The 17,941-nt window shown below is 38.7% G+C and overlaps 1 protein-coding gene across 3 annotated transcripts in view; it reads right to left on the reverse strand.

Annotated features, from left to right (window-relative positions):
- Positions 1 to 214: 214 nt before the first annotated feature.
- TTC29 (tetratricopeptide repeat domain 29) overlaps positions 215 to 17,941 on the reverse strand; it is a 286,353-nt gene continuing 268,626 nt past the window's right edge. Inside the window, exons 12-13 of one of the 3 annotated variants that reach the window (XM_070385623.1) lie at positions 3,825 to 3,890; positions 215 to 3,277 (exon numbers count right to left, since the gene is read on the reverse strand). In XM_070385623.1, the coding sequence (XP_070241724.1) occupies positions 3,246 to 3,277; positions 3,825 to 3,890 (98 nt within the window). In that variant the 3' untranslated portion in view covers positions 215 to 3,245. Of the gene's footprint in view, positions 3,278 to 3,820; positions 3,891 to 17,941 lie in introns of all 3 variants that reach the window. The other 2 variants (XM_070385625.1, XM_070385624.1) reach the window with 2 other exon arrangements.

Consider the following 17,941-nt stretch of genomic DNA (forward strand, 5'->3'; position numbering starts at 1 on the left):
GCAAATAAATAAATCTTAAAAAAAAAAAGGGGTCAAAAATGAGGGAATTTTTCTCCCAAGGTCACAGAAGAAAAAGTAGAAAAATTATTTTGTTTTATATTTATTTATGTATTAATATGCCAACAATGCATGCTCATGGATTTAAATACAGAAAATGAAAAAAAAAATTCTATCACTTGTAAGTAACTATTAACATTCAGTGGTGTATCTTTCAGGAATTGCTTCTATGCATATTCAGTAATATAAATGTAAATATAAATACTAAATTTGTGGTAATTAGTTGCAGCAGCAATAGAAAACTAATATGCCTAGTATGAAAGGTATTACTGTTGTTGTTGCTTAATTGCTAAGTCAAGTCTGACTCTTTTGTGACCCCATGGACTGTAGCCTGCCAGGTTTCTCTGTCCATGGGGATTTTCACAAGAATACTGGAATGGGTTGTCATTTCCTTCTCCAGGGGAGACCCAAGGATCAAACTGGCATCACCTGCATTGGCAGGCAAATGTTTTACCACTGAGCCACCACGGAAGCCCATGAAGGATTAATACTGCTATAAATTATTTGACTAATTACTTATTATTGGGTATTTAGGTTGAATCTATTAATAGGTTTTGTTTATTCATATACTAGCCTGCAAAAGGAACTTCAATAAATAGCTTTGCATCTTCAATATTTCTCACTTGTCTGATTTCCTGAGACAAATTCTTAGAGGTGAAATTTTAGGGTCAAAAAATGTTTAAAGGCTTTTGGTACATGCTGTTAATTTGCTCTGAGATTTAAAAATTTTTTTATTTTTTACAACTTACACTTCTGCTTTGTTTTACCTACCATTGTAACATTGGCTATTTTTTATTCTTTTCAAATATTGATCATATGGTAGATAAAATGTTAGGATTACACTGCTGCTTCAATTTGTATTTCTTTGACCACTCGTGGGTTCTGAACATGTTTTAAAGTTTAGGGATTACAAATGGTGAGAAGTTGTTCTCTGATGGCAAAGTTATTCACCCTGGTAAATTCTTTATTGTCTAAGCAAATAATGATGAAAAACTTTTTTTAATATTGATACAATTCATATTTATATATACATATAATTATAGCTATATAAAATGTAAAGTTGTTATATATACATTCAAAAATTTGGAGACAATAACAATATAATCAGTTGCAATCTCATTGTTTATGGGTATGATTTTATGAACTGTTATGTCAGACAGAGCTTGAGAAGTTAGAAACAAAAGCAAGATGTTTGGAAACAAAATCAATTTTTAGTAATATATAAACAAAATCTAGAGCATTTGAATCTTTTTCTTTATTTGATTTTCAGTCAATTCGGGTTTTCTTTCTTTTTTTTTTTTTTTTTTTAACAAAATAAGGCTCTCCAAATAATTACACGACCACATTATTCTCCAGGTCACTGTTTATAATTTCTGTGGTATGTATGTAGGGGGCAGGGGGAGAAGAGATAACTATCAATTAGTAATAATGTTAATACAATACATTCCTTAAAAAAATATCTGGGTAAAGTAACTTCGGAAGGAAGGCATTTAAAACTTTTCAACTTAATGGAAGTCATTTCTTTGTCTAAAGACTCCCTATATTTCACCTTTAAAGGAGACTCTTGAAAGTTAACCAGAAATGTCTTCTACATTTCTATGTATACTATCATTCCTGTGCAGACGCAATCACCGCCCTATGAGAGGAAAGGAAGGTACCTAGAAGGGAGGAAATAAAGGAAGAGAATAAAGATAAAGGGTCCTTTAAAAATTAGATCAGCGCATGTCTACCCCAGGATATTATCAATGTTAACCTAAAATGTGGGAGCACAAAAATATTTGTTTATTGTAACCTGGGATACATTTTTTTTTTTTTACCACTTTCAGGGATTCTTATGAGAAAGTATGAAAAGTTGAAAAGGCATGATGAAATTGTACCAGTTCTTTAAAGAAGAACACGAAAGCTCAAGTAATTGTGGTACATTATGGAATGCTGTACTTTAGGTGCTGTTACTTTGATAAAAAAGGAATTAGAGACCATTGTAGATACGTATGCCTTCTCAGTGAGTGGTCCTCGCTGCATTATTTATGGAAGGGCCTTTTATAGGTAAGAACTAGCATTTGATGTGGTTGTGATTTGCATCTGTCATCATAAGAGCTTGATTTTCTTTTCAGTTTCACAAATAAAAATGACTCAAATTGAAATTTAAGGAGAAACCAGCAGAGAAACCTTTTGATTAAATCTATCAGAAGGGAGAGCAGTGTGGCTGTTTAGCATTCGATCGTCAATTCCGGTTTCTACTGACCTTCCCGACAGGCTTATGTTTCACACATCTACTGCCCTGAAGTGTTTTCAAAAATGTGGGGATTAAAAATAGTCCCACAAAACTTTCCAAACATCTTTTTAAGGGATCTTAAAATTAGTTTAAGAAGACACTCTAGCAAAAGGCTGCTATTACAGAAGTGGTTTTAGAGGGGAAAAATAAGCATCTGTTATTTGGATTTAGAACTTCAAAGCTAGAATATTCTTGTAAAGCAAATAAAAGTTTTCTCATAGTCAATCTTTTTAAACAGTGAGATGAGATGGTGTATTTGTAAAGAAAATGCTTAAGGAAACACTTTACACTGTGGTAACAGAATCATTTTGGTCTTTAACAGTTTTTATTGTTAAAACAATAAAACGTACTATACACAATGTATAGTCATGTATGTGGAAAAATTTTAACCAGTTATGTATAAAAAGTAAAATTATTCTCACTTTCCCAAGTAAAGCAAACTGTCGGAGCAGTAGTTACCAATATGGTAGTCTATTGCTTACAATCCTTTTACATATATTAAAAAGATTCTCTGGAATTTTAATAAATCTTTATCCCACCTTTATTCAGCATAGATTTCCTTAAGCTTAAAATGATTTTCTCATTAGACACAACCAAATTTCAATTCTAAAGTAGCACTATTTCTTGTAGAATAATGGATAAGAGGAAAATTTTACAATTTAGCTTATGGATAATTATTGGTATTCCTAAGCACTTGAGATAAATTTATTTTTCAAGAATTTAAATGTTTTAGACTAAATCGGTAGCAAATTGTAATACAAATTCCAATGAAAACATAGTCATAGTTTTGTTATAACCCTATCTTTATTACAACTCTATCTGTATTATCTGTACCATACTCCTGTAACAGGTACTGAAGACTGAGGTGGTACGGTAAATTTCTTCTTCCTTTGTTGCTGAATCAAAAGCTGGTTTAAGTGTCATTTTTTCTGATTACCTGAAAATCTGAAATAAATTATGAAATTTTATATTGGGCTAGAAAGTTAAAAACACACACACACACACTTGCCACGTTACAACTGACCTTGAACAACATGAGTTTGAACTTTGGGAGTCCACTTATACGCAGACTTTTTTCAACAGTAAAGCACTGTAGTACTATATACAATTGGTGGCTGGTTGAATCTGCAGATGCAGAGCTGAGGATATGGAGGAAACAAGTATATGAAGGGCTGACTATAGGTTATATGGATACTTTCCACTGTGTGGAGGAGGGTTAGCACCCCTGACCTCCATGTTGTTCAAGGATTGACTGCATTTTGTATTCTGTAATTTTTAGACATAGCTGAAAAGATTAAAAGTACTTAACCTTATGTAAAGTACATTTGTGATTTTTTAAAAAAATACTGTGTTTCAGTATTATCTATGACTTATCAAGTGTTAGATGAAGTTACTTTTTATGTGTGTTTGGAGAATTACATTGTATTAATATTTAGTATCTTGTATAATGTGGATACTTAATAGAAAGTTTAACTTCATTTATCATACCCACTGGATTCCTCTTCCGAAAACTCTGAGGTGTGATATAAACTTTCCATTGTGGATCTTCTAGACTCTCCTAAAGAAAAAACATGTATACATTTAATGTTTTATCTCAAATACAGTTTTCAGTTCTTTCGAGTTTGAACCTGGAAATCCCTTTTCAGGGGTATCTGGTGTCTCAGACAGTAAAGAAACTGCCTGCAATGCAGGAGACCCAGGTTTGATCTCTGGGTTATGAAGATCTCCTGGAGAAGAGAATGGCAACCCATTCCAGTATTCTTGCTTGGAGAATCCCTTGGACAGAGGAGCTTGGTGGGCTACAATCCATGGGGTGGCAAAGAACTGGACACACTGAGGGATTAACATAATACAACAACAACTCTTACTCTTATCAACTGTGTGTAATGTAATGTTATATAGACAAAGCTGTTATGTATCACTTGTGTTACCAGGGCAGATAATATTGGTCAAAGATGGCCACAATGATATCTCCCACTCTGCATGTTCCTTAGAAGTATGACCTTGCCATTGCCCCTTCAAGAGACAGAATCCAATTTCCCTCCTGCTGAAACTAAGCTAGGCTTAGGACTCTTTTGTAATCAGTAGCATGTGGAGGAAGTGACTGCATGAGTTCTGAAGCTAAATCAGAAAAAGCTATGCTGCTTCCATTTGATTCTCTTAGGATTCTTGCTTTGGAGGAAGCCAGTTGCCATATAAGAAATCCTACCACCCTGAGATTGCTGTCCTGCAAGGCCATGTATAGATGCTCCAGTTGACAGTCCCAGATGACCTTCTAACCATCCTACCAAAGCTCCAGTCAGTAGCAAATCCACCCATCTGTCAGTTGAGTGTCATCACTAGGTAACCTCAACTGATGTCTAGCCAAGCCATATTGGAATTCCTAACCCACAGAATTCTAGTGATATATGAAACAGCAACCGGAATAGCCACTGTTTGAGGATCAGATGACTCGTTAAACAAAAACTGAGAAGGACAATTAATTTAGAGACCTATATAAAGCATCCAAATAATAAGACTTAGGAAACTTAGACATGAATAGATAATGCTAATTTGTTACTTAACCTTCTTATCTGCCCTTCCACTTTTGACTTGAATGCACTGGGATGTATCTAATAAGATGCTCTTTATCCTTGCTGATGACAGGTGTCCATGTCCCTCTTCATTTCCTGCATTCTACTTTTCATAAGGTTTGGCACATTTCATATTTGGTGTCTATCTCTCACTTACCACAACTCCTGAAATATTTCCACTGTATTCTCACTTTATTTTGTGAAATTTATTTTCCTTTCTTGCTCTGACAGAAACCTGGCTGTCCTCTGAGGATACTGCCAGCCCAGAAACCCTTTTTTCTTTCCCTTGGTCCTCTTAGTATTGGACTTGGAGATGGGCAGGTGTCCTCCTCCCTATTATTCTCTTTCAGGGCACTTGCCTTCCCGTCTTCTCTTCCTGAAACTCACGTCATCAGTTACATACTCAACTATTGTTGTGATCCACTGCGACTGCAGTATTCTCAGTTCATTGGATCACTGGCTTATTGTCACTTTCCTACTACTTTCTTAATTTAGCAACTTAAATGTTCATGTAGAAGGCTCTTTTGCCCTGGATCTCAATTCCTTGAGCTCTGTTCTTTCAGACTGTCTTTACCTTACTGCAGCCACCAGTTCCCGTGCGCACTCTGAGACTTCATCACTACCAGTAACTGCAGGCCCCCTCAGTTACCTGTGTTCAACTAGCTGACTACCAGCTTTTATCCTTTCTAGATCACTCCCTCTATGACCCCACCACCAGCAGTTCCTCAACCCTACTGGGATTTCCAGTTCTATCATCTTTTCATTGTTCTCTCTGTTTTGATTTCCTCTTTCCCTTCTTTGAACTGTTCAAATTCCATGGTCATTCACCCTCTTGCATAAACACTGACTTCCTTAACCTTTTCTCACTTTGTTGTACTCACTTGACAACACTATAACCCTAGGTAAATCCAACATGCTGCCTATTCCTGTCCTGAAGCATAAGGTTCAGCTGGAAAAACATACAAGTGGGTCTCATTTTAAATTCATGGTCACAGACATTAGGGGGAACCCTTCACGGCTTCCCAGGTAGCATAGTGGTAAAGAATCTGCCTGCCAATACAGGAGATGCTTGATATGCAGACTCAATCCCTGGATTGGGGAGATCCCCAGGAGTAGAAAATGGCAACTCAGTCCAGTGTTCTTGCTTGGAGAATTCCATGGACAAAGGAGCCTGGTAGGCTAAAGTCCATGGGGTCTCAAAGAGTTGGACAAGACTGAGGCTGCATGCATGTCATGTCATTAATATGTTCAGGCCATCCTATTAAACATTCCTAAGTCCATTCATCATTGGAGAAGGAAATGGCACCCACTCCAGTGTTCTTGCCTGGAGAATCCCAGGGACGGGGGAGCCTGGTGGGCTGCTGTCTATGAGGTTGCACAGAGTCAGACACGACTGAAGCGACTTAGCAGCAGCAGCAAGTCCATTCATTCTTCCACTTTCCTAGATGACTTATTTACTCTTTTTTTCCCCATTTTCTAAAACCTACAACTCTCCATATGCATCATAATTCTCATCTGATGATTTATTTTCCATTTTCATAGAGGAAATAAAACATAGTAGGAAAAAGCTTCTACAAGCTCTGTGCCCAGAGTTATTCTCTTAATTCTGCTCTGCGTGTTTCATGTCCCCATGCTCCTATCTAAGGCCAACCCCTCTACTTCTTTACTAGATCTCATTCTCTCTTGAATACACAAGACATGGCTCCAGTAATTCCTTCTGTCTTTCACTTATCAGTGTTTTTTGTACTCTCCTAAATCTTCCCCATCAGCATATACAGATTTGGTTGAAGGCACATGAATAAGTTCTCATCAGTGAGTGTGGACAGAATGATACATACTGCTTTTGGGTCTGAGCATTAGGCAATGGGCATTCATTTCTCCTTAAACTTTCCATTTCCTCAATCTTGAACATGGAAAATTATGATTTGGTTCCGACCATGCAGATGATAATGACATCCAAGTCAGTGGTTCTCAACTGGATGACTTTTCTCCACAGAGAAGGTTGGGAAACATCTGCAGATATTTTTGTTGTTAAAATTGGTAGGTGGAAGTGCAATTGGCATCTAGTGGGTAGAGACCAAGGATGCTGCTAAATATCTTACAACGCTCATGACAGACATACTATTCTCCCCAACAAAAAAATTATTCAGCTCAAAATTTTAATAGTGCAATATTGAGAAACCCTGCCCTGGAGGATGGTGGAGCAATAAGACAGAAGGTCATGACCTTCTGAATGCCTGTGGGACTACCTTGTAAATGTAGACAGCTCACTTCAGGATTAGGGAAGAAACAAACTTCCATACACTTAAGCTACTGTACCTTTGGGACTTTTTGTAATAGAAGCTTAGCCTTTACTTTAACTAATATATTCCATCACTCTTTGAAGTAAAGAACTACCTTGGGCTTCTCAGTTGAATATTTTCAATGCATTACAATATAGAGAACCATCCAGACATCCTAATGCCTATTTTATACTATCTAATGTCTTCAATTCAGCATTCCCTTTGGTTTGGCAGGGTGTAACAATATTTCTTTTTTTTTTTTTTAAACAATATTTCTTAAACTGGAGAAATTGTTCCTGGACTTTCCAACTTTGAAATTATACCTGGCTGGTCTCAAATAATTGTTTAACATTCATTCCCCAGGTGTTGAGCCAAGGTGATTTTTATTGTGAAATATTTTCAAGTAGATTCTCTGAGAAGAATAACTGTATCTACAGCTTTTCTTTTACTCAACTTGGGTCACAATTTCTGGTTTAAATAAAAGGCATTTACACTTGCTGTGTTGTTGTTCTTCAGTCACTCAGTCATGTCCAACTCTTTCTGACCCTAGGGACTGCAGCGCACCAGGCTTCCTGGTCCTTCATCATCTCTTGGAGCTTGCTCAAACCCATGTCCATCGAGTTGGTGATGCCATCCACCCATCTTGTCCACTGTCATCCCCTTTTCTTCCTGCCTTCAGTCTTTCAGTTTCAGGGTCTTTGCTAATAAGTCAGCTCTTCACATCAGGTGGTCAAAGTATTGGAGCTCCAGCTTAACCATCAGTCCTTCCAATAAATATTCAAGATTGATTTCCTTGAGGATTGACTGGTTTGATCTCTTGTAGTCCAACGGACTCTCAAAAGTCTTCACCAACACCACAGCTCAAAAGCATCAACTCTTTAGTGCTCAGCCTTCTTTATGATCCAAAACTCACATCCACACATGACTACTGGAAAAACTATAGCTTTGACTATACAGACCTTTGCTGGCAAAGTAATGTCTCTGATTTTGGTTGGTTACACTGCTTAGGTTGGTCATAACTTTTCTTCCAAGAAGCAAGCATCTTTTAATTTTATGGCTGCAGTCACCATCTGCAGAGATTTTGGAGCCCAAGAAAATAAGTCTGTCACTATTTCCATTGTTTCCCCATCTGTTTGCCATGAAGTGATGGGACCAGATACCATGATCATTGTTTTTTGAATGCTGAGTTTTAAGCCAGCTTTTTCACTCTCCTCTTTCACTTTCATCAAGAGGCTCTTTAGTTCCTCTTCACTTTTTGCCATTAGGATGGTGTCATCTGCATATCTGAGGTTATTGATATTTCTCCTGGGAATCTTGATTCCAGCTTGCACTTCATCCAGCCCAGCATTTTGCATGATGTACTCTGCATATACATTAAACAAGCAGGGTGACAATGTACAGCCTTGTTGTACTCCTTTCCCAATTTGAAACCGGTCTGTTGTTTCATGACCAATTCTAACTGCTGCCTCTTGACCTGCATACAAGTTTCTCAGGAGGCAGGTCTGGTATTCCCATCTCTTTTAGAATTTTCTACAGTTTGCTGTGATCCACACAAAGGCTTTAGCATAGTCCATGAAGCAGATGTCTTTCTGGAAATTTTTTGTTTTTTTCTATGGCCCAACAGATGTTGGTGATTTGATCTCTGGTTCCTCTGCCTTTTCTAAATCCAGCTTGAACATCTGGAAGTTCTCAGTTCAAGTACTGTTGAAGCCTAGCTTGGAAAATTTTGAGCATTACTTTGCTAGTGTGTGAGATGAGTGCAACTGTGTGGTAGTTTGAACATTCCTTGGCATTGCCTTTCTTTGGGATTGGAATGAAAACTGACCTTTTCCAGTCCTGTGGCCACTGCTGAGTTTTCCAAATTTGCTGGCATATTGAGTGCAGCACTTTCACAGCATCATCTTTCAGGATTTGGAATAGCTCAACTGGAATTCCATCACCTCCACTAGCTTTGTTCTTAGTGATGCTTCCTAAGGCCTATTTGACTTTGTACTCCAGGATGTTTGGCTCTAGGTGAGTGATCATACCATCGTGGTTATCTGGGTCATTAAGATCTTTTTTGTATAGTTCTTCTGTGTATTCTTGCCACCTCTTCTTAATATCCTCTGCTTCTATTAGGCGCATACCATTTTTGTCCTTTATTGTTCCCATCTTTGCATGGAATGTTCCCTTGGTATCTGTAACTTTCTTGAAGAGATCTCTAGTCTTTCCCATTCTGTTGTTTTCCTCTATCTCTTTGCATTGTTCATTTAGGAAGACCTTTTTTTTTTTTTTTTTTTAAATTTCTGCTTGCTATTCCTTGGAATTCTGCATGCAGATAGATATATCTTTCCTTTTCTCCTTTGCCATTTCTTATTTTCTTTTCTCAGCTATTTGTAATGCCTCCTCAGACAACCATTTTGCCTTTTTGTATTTATTTTTCTTGGGATGGTTTTGATCATGGCCTCCTGTATAATGAACCTCCATCCATAGTTCTTCAGGCACTCTATCAGATCTAATCTCTTGAATCTATTTGTCATTCCCACTGGATAATCAGAAGGGATTTAATTTAGGTCACACCTGAGTAGTCTAATAGTCCACTTTCTTCAATTTAAGGAGTTCATGATCTGAGCCACAGTCAGCTCCTGGTCTTGTTTTTGTTGACTGTATAGAGCTTCTCCATCTTCGTTACAAAGAATATAATCAATCTGATTTCAGTATTGACCATCTGGTGATATCCTTGTGTAGGGTCATTTCTTGTATTGTAGGAAAAGGGTGTTTGCTATGATCAGTGTGTTCTGTTGGCAAAATTCTGTTAACTTTTACCCTGTTTATTTCTGTACTCTAAGACCAAACTTGCCTGTTACTTCAGGTATCTCTTGACTTCCTACTTTTGCATTCCAGTCCCCTATGTTGAAAGGGACATCTTTTTTTTCCACTGTAGTAGGAAACCTTAACAAAGGTTACCTTACATAAAGGAACTTTTGAAGTTATTCAGGTGTTCAGAGATTTCTGTTCACTTGCAATAAGGTGAGAATCATGGGACGGTTGACTCTTGGTTCCATCTTGCAAACGCACTCAATTTGATTCCTAACCTAGTTTTCCTGCTGTAGGTTTGACTTAAGGTATGATTTGAGATGTTTGACCTGTAGGCATTCAAGGAAGCTGGAAGATTAGGACCCATATCACTCTAGCAAGGGAGACCAGAAACAGTGCAAACTTGGGACTGTGGTGTTTGCTTACACTGCTTACCATTTCAACAGAAACAGGTATCTCCTTGTTAGTAATAGTGAAAGTCAAAGTGTTAGTTGTGTCCAACTCTTTGAGACCCCATGGATTGTAGCCCGCCAGGCTCCTCTGTCCCTGGAATTCCCCAGGCGACAATACTGGAGTGGGTTGCCGTTCCCTTCTCCATAGGATCTACCCCACCCAGGAATCAAAACTGGGTCTTCCTGCATTGCACGCAGATTCTTTATCATCTGAGCCAAAGACTCTCAAAGCATAGATTCCCATAAGTGGGCAAGAAAAGGATCTGATTTCACTAGCTTTTAGCTTAACCTTGTACCGAAGAGCAATAGAATAAGTCAACAATGCTGAATTGCAATAAACCTACAATCCCATTCCTTTACACGAAGACAATGGCATATAATTTTCATATAATACAGTATGATACACAAATGAGATTTTAAAAATGCTATCTGGAAGTGAGTATAAATTGAAATGGAAAAGATGTTACCTGGTAGTTCTGTGGCTGAAAAGGTGAATGAAATTTTATCATTTTGTCATGCAAAACATCTTAGTGGCCTTACTAGAAAAGGGTAAATAATAACTCATATGTAAAGGTTGTGTCAGAGTTTATAGACTAGACCCCTGGTAATGGATTCAACCTTTCCACAACAAATCAAAAGTATTGTTGTATGCTCACATGAATATACAGCAGTCATTACCTTAAATTTAAAACTCACTATAAGCAGCAAACACATCGAGCAGGATATGAAGGCTGTATTGTATCAGTGTGGTCTGCAGAGAATTTCTTCATAAGGTTTTTGCCCTGTTGAAATATGTGTTGCAGTTCAAAGCTAAAGGGATTACTTCTGAATAGTCATCATAGAGGTTGATTACGTTCGTATATTATATTTAGCTGGACCCTGCAGCTATTACTCCATTAGGTCTGCTGGTCCTGCTATTGGCAAAAAGTTGATCACCTCATGTTAAAAGACTGTGCTTTCTGTTGACCTTATCAAAATGTCTCAAAGGGTTTTGTTAAAAAATAAAATTCAGATTGTGTTTTATGAAAATGATTAAGAATAAATACCATGTATGAAAACTGCTCGTATCTTCTAGGTGATTGTAGCATTATGACATTGTTAATGAGGAGCTTATATTTTACTTTTGCATCACAGCACAATTTACTTAAAGCCATAGATTCAATTTTAGTAGAAATAGCTCTTTATCATGCCGAGAGTAGAGAGTCTCAGAAACTGATTTCCAAAAAATGGAGAAGTCACTACCCCTGCCCCATGTATTCAGATCATATAGAATTAACACCATGGAATTAAGCCCAGTACATCAACATTAATACAGTAGTACATCAACAATGGCCTATTACAATGTGGTTTTAAAAGGTAACTGTACTGAGAACAGAGTATATACACTGAAATTTGTCATTCACACTTGATAATCAAAAAAATCACTTTAAATAAATGAATTAAAATTTAACTGCTTATCTTCTAGACAGCATTATATCATTTCATTCAGTTAATCACAACAGTAGAAAAATTTTAAAGAAGTGAGTTGAATATATATATACTTATAATCCTGAGTCCAATTGCCAATATAGGGCATATTTTAATAAACTTGACTTTTAACCTATGTCATTAGGAATGAGCTACAGATTAAGTAACAAAATGAAATTAGATCTTGGACAAAGATATTGATGGGGATGGTTTTATTATTTAAAATAACCTATGTACAATTTTCACTAGAATCACATTACAAAAGCTTTCCTTTGGGAACCAAGATGATTTTGAAGCTACCTCAACTGAATGGCTCATCTCTGAATTATTATTCCCAGGAGTGGTGATGGGTTGGCACAGACATGTCCTTTTGGGCATGGTCCTCCTTGTAACTGATGGTGTGTAAAATGGCTGGTCAGAGATACAGCCTGTGAGCCTGGAGCGCAGCCAGACACGCATTATGGCCTCATTAGCACTGTTCTCTCATTGACTGAACTCTTCACCAAGGGGAAGCTTCCTAATATTCCTTGTACTCACTTGCCTTTAGCCACCTCACTTGATACTCACAATGGAGGAAGAGTGGGTATCAGTCAGGAGGAAGCAGATGGCACATTCAACTGGGCTTCTGGACATTAATGAAGGGGCCGTTAAGAGACAAGGGCATTAAATGCTGAAGAAGGTGTGGAGAAAAGGGAACCCTCTTACACTGGTGGTGGGAATGCAAACTGATACAACCACTGTGGAGAACAGTGTGCCGCTGCTGCTGCTGCTCAAGTGCGTCAGTCGTGTCTGACTCTGTGCGACCCCACAGACGGCAGCCCCCCAGGCTCCTCTGTCCCTGGGATTCTCCAGGCAAGAATACTGGAGTGGGTTGCCATTTCCTACTCCAGGAGAACAGTATGGGGATTCCTTAAAAAAACTAGAAATAAAACTACCAGAAATTCCACTACTGGGCGTATACTCAGAGGAAACCAGAACTGAAAAATACACAGGTACCCCAGTGTTCACTGCAGCACTGTTTACAATAGACAGGACATGGAAGCAACCTAGATGTCCATCGGCAGATGAACGGATAAGGAAGGAAGCTGTGGTATATATACACAGTGGAATATTACTCAGCTGTAAAAAGAAATGTATTTGAGTCAGTTCTAATGAGGTGGATGAACTTAGAACCTGTTATACAGAGTTCTGAAGTAAGTCAGAACAAGACAAATATCACGTATTAACTGGGAGGGATTGGGGGCAGGAGGAGAAGGGGACGACAGAGGATGAGATGGCTGGATGGCATCACTGACTCGATGGACGTGAGTCTGAGTGAACTCTAGGAGTTGGTGATGGACAGGGAGGCCTGGCGTGCTGCGATTCATGGGGTCGCAAAGAGTCGGACACGACTGAGCGACTGAACTGAACTGAACTGAACTGATGGAATCTAGAAAGGTGGTACCGATGATCCTATATGCAGGGCAGCAAAGGAGACACAAAGAACACTTTTGGACTCAGTGGAAGGAGAGGTGGGATGCTTTGAGAGAATAGCATTGAAACATACACATTACCACATGTAAAATATCCAGGGGAAGTTGGTTATATCACACAGGGCACCCAAAGCCAGTGCTTTGTGACAACTTGGAGGGCTGGGGGTGGAGGGAGGCGGGAGGGGGTTCAGGAGGGAGGGGACTTATGTATGCCTATGGTTGATTCATGTTGATATATGGCAAAAACAATCACAATACTGTAGTTATCCTCCAATTAAAATAAATTAAAAAGAAGAGAGAGAGAGATAAGAGCAGAACTTGAACAACAAAGGATGCTGAGGCACTCAGTGACTGGCAGTGGAAGGATGCTATGCCATTATCTTCCCCAGGCCAAGAGTAAAAGGGAAGAGGAGGAAGTTATTGGACTCGGGAGTGAGGGATGAAAGTTTAGAACAGGGCTCACCCAACCGAGCCTGGAAGCAGTGGCTGTGGTGTCACGGATGTCAGAACTGAGCTGAAGTCAGGGGTAAGTGCATAACTCTTGACCTTTTTCACCACATAACCTCTATTCCCTGGCTGAAGACTCCTTTGGATTAATCCAAACTAGGAACACAGAAGGCAATGAAATTGTGAGATGCAGTCTGAAGTCAGTCTCCTGGGATACACAGCAAAGTGTGAGAATGGATTTTGTGTGTGTGAGAGAAAGAAATTGCATATGATAATCACAAAGTGCAAATGTCACCAGTTTGGTCATGTGAAGCGTGGTTTAAGTGCCAACATCCTTGATGGTAGTATATGATTTGATGCTTCTTTCTTTCTTTGACTTTCTTTCCCTTTTTTCTTTTTTCACCCCCACCCCTATTTTTGGTAATACTGGTTTGTCATTCATGGAACTTCTCATTTTATAGTCTATAACAATTCTGTGAACAAAAGCCCGAGATTACAGAGTCAATCCCACTTTACCACACAAACAAAACAAAAACAACAATGAAAACCAACCAAATAATCCCCACTTTGACCAAAACAAAACAAAACAAAACCATCAACATTTCTTGGTAATACTTTCCTACTTTTTGTTAACAAACAAGGTAATCTGTTCCGCTGGTGTTTTGAGGCAGAAATCATGATGTGGTTATTCTATATCTGATGAGTATAACAGTCAAGATATAACAAATTTTAAAGCAGGACACATCTTTTAAATTTGGGTAGATTTGGGTAGATATTTGGTAGATACTGACCTGTGGTCTTTTATACTGCAGGTTCTCAGTTCAGCTCAGTTCAGTCCCTCAGTCATGTCCGACTCTTTATGACCCCGTGGACTGCAGCACACCAGGCCTCCCTGTCCATCACCAACTCCCGGAGTTTACTCAAACTCATGCCCATTGAGTCAGTGATGCCATCCAGCCATTTCATCCTCTGTCATCCCCTTCTCCTCCAGCCCCCAATCCCTCCCAGCATCAGGGTCTTTTCAAATGAGTTAGTTCTTCACATCAGGTGGCCAAAGTACTGGAGTTTCAGCTTCAACATCAGTCCTTCTAATGAATATACAGGACTGATTTTCTTTAGGATGGACTGGTTGGATCTCCTTGCAGTCCACAGGACTCTCAAGAATCTTCTCCAACACCACAGTTCAAAAGCATCAAGTCTTCGGTGCTCAGCTTTCTTTATAGTCCAACTCTCACAACCATACATGACTACTGGAAAAACCATAGCCTTGAGTAAATGGACCTTTGTTGGCAAAGTAATGTCTCTGCTTTTAATGGCAACCCACTCCAGTGTCCTTGCCCGGAAAATCTCATGGACAGAGGAGCCTGGTGGGCTGCAGTCCATGGGGTCACAAAGAGTCGGGCACGACTGAGCCACAACACTAACACTAGGTTGGTCATAACTTTTCTTCCAAGGAGCAAGTGTCTTTTAATTTCATGGCTGGAGTCACCATTGAGGTGATTTTGGAGCCTCCCCAAAAAAAGTCTGACACTGTTTCTCCATCTATTTGCCATGAAATGATGGGAGTGGATGCCATGATCTTAGTTTTCTGAATGTTGAGCTTTAAGCCAACTTTTTCACTCTTCTCTCTCACTTTCATCGAGAGGCTCCTTAGTTCTTCAATTTCTGCCATAAGGGTGGTATTATCTGCATATCTGAGGTTGTTGATATTTCTCCTGTCAATCTTGATTCCAGTTTGTGCTTCATCCAGCCCAGCGTTTCTCATGACGTACTCTGCATATAAGTTAAATAAGCAGGGTGACAACATACAGCCTTGAGGTATGTTTCCTCCTTTCCTGATTTGGAACCAGTCTGTTCCATGTCCAGTTCTAACTGTTGCTTCCTGACCTGCATACAGGTTTCTCAAGAGGCAGATCAAGTGGTCTGGTATTCTCATCTCTTTAAGAATTTTCCACAGTTTGTGGTGATCCACACAGTCAAAGGCTTTGGCATAGTCAATAAAGCAGAGGTTTTTCTGCAGAAGTTTTTCTGGAACTCTCTTGCTTTTTCGATAATCCAGTGGATGTTGGCAATTTAATCTCTGGTTCCTTTGCCTTCTCTAAAACCAGTTTAAACATCTGGAAGTTCATGGTTCACATATTGCTGAAGCCTGGCTTGGAGAATTTTGAGCATTACTTAACTAGCTTGTGAGATGAGTGCAATTGTGCGGTAGTTTGAACATTCTTTGGCATTGCCTTTGGGATTGGAATGAAAACTGAGCTTTTCCAGTCCTGTGGCCACTGCTGAGTTTTCCAAATTTGCTGGCATATTGAGTGCAGCACTTTCACAGCATCATCTTTCAGGATTTGAAATAGCTCAACTGGAATTCCATCACTTCCACTAGCTTTGTTCATAGTGATGCTTTCTAAGGCCCACTTGACTTCACATTCTGGGATGTCTGGCTCTAGGTGAGTGATCACACCATCATGATTATCTGGGTCGTGAAGATCTTTTTTGTACAGTTCTTCTGTGTATTCTTGCTACCTCTTCTTAATATCTTCTGCTTCTGTTAGGTCCATACCATTTCTTTCCTTTATTGTGCCCATATTTGCATGAAATGTTCCCTTGGTATCTCTAATTTTCTTGAAGAGATCTCTAGTCTTTTCCATTTTATTGTTTTCCTCTATTTCTTTGCACTGATCACCAAGGAAGGTTTTCTTATCCCTCCTTGCTATTCTTTGGAACTCTGCATTCAAATGGGTGTATCTTTCCTTTTCTCTTTTGCTTTTCACTTCTTTTCTTTTCTCAGCTATTTGTAAGGCCTCCTCAGACAGCCATTTTTCTTTTTCCATTTGTTTTTCTTGGGGATGGTCTTGATCCCTGTCTCCTGTATAGTGTCATGAACTTCCATCCATAGTTCATGAAGCACTCTATCAGATCTAATCCTTGAATCTATTTCTCACTTTCACTGTATAATCATCAGGGATTTGATTTAGGTCATACCATTACAGGTTCTGGTACATAGCAATTCCGTTTTCAAACGCTTCTGTTAATATTTGAAATCTATTAAAATTTATACAAGGATCAGAAGTATATTCAAACTCAAAATTATAGGTTCTTTTTCCCCCTTAAGCATCATTATCTTAAATACAGAATGGAGGCAGACCGGATGAAGAATTGAATTGATTACATTGACATAGAATTATCCTGCATTTCTTTTTTAGGATATCTAAACTTTTAATGAGCGTATCTGATTCACATTTATCAATCTGCCCCAACACTTTCTTAAGATAAATAAATACAGTGTTGATGTCTTCATGCGGTTTTAAAAATTTCTCCAGTGAATGCCACATTACAGAGTCTGCATTTTTTTCTGGTCAAGATGGAATAACCAAAATCAGATTAGTGTTTTCTATGAAACCACACCATTTCTCCCTCCCAAACCCTGTAAATCTCCCACTCTAGATCTAGTAAATCAGAATCTGCATCTTAAAAGGATATACCAAGGTCATCTGCTTGCTCACTAAAGTTTGAGATTCACTGTTTCGTATAAATTTCTTCTTTCATCTACTATTTAACATTGGAGCAAAACAGCCCATTTGGTAAGAGGAGGGAGACCAGGTTGTCTTTTGTTCAGCTGCAACATTCAGATCATGAGTAAAAATGGATTTGTTTCTGTGGACTGAGAGTGTATGTTGTATGAGGGGATGTGATAGAACTTTTCAAAATTTTTAAATTAAAAAAATCATATCCTAATTATTGTCAGATATTGTATTTTACTGAAGAGTAGATGAAGACCAATGGCTGTGTTAGTTTCTGTTGTACAGCAAAGTAATTCAGGTGTACACACATAATACATAGATATATATCCTTTTTTGTATTCTATTTCATGCATGTTAAATTGCTTCAGCTGCGTCTGACTCTTTGTGACCCCATGGACTGTAGCCGCCAGGCTCCTCTGTCCATGGGATTCTCCAAGCAAGAGTACTGGAGTGGGTTGCTATGCCTCCCTCCATGGGATCTTCCCGACCCAGGAATAGAACCCACATCTCCTGTACTGGCAGGCACGTTCTTTACCACTAGCACCAGCTGGGAAGGCCATATTCACCCTCACTCCAGTGAATGCAAAAGAAGGAAGGTG

This window comes from Bos mutus, chromosome 17, assembly GCF_027580195.1.
Source record: "Bos mutus isolate GX-2022 chromosome 17, NWIPB_WYAK_1.1, whole genome shotgun sequence".
NCBI classification, from domain to species: domain Eukaryota; kingdom Metazoa; phylum Chordata; class Mammalia; order Artiodactyla; family Bovidae; genus Bos; species Bos mutus.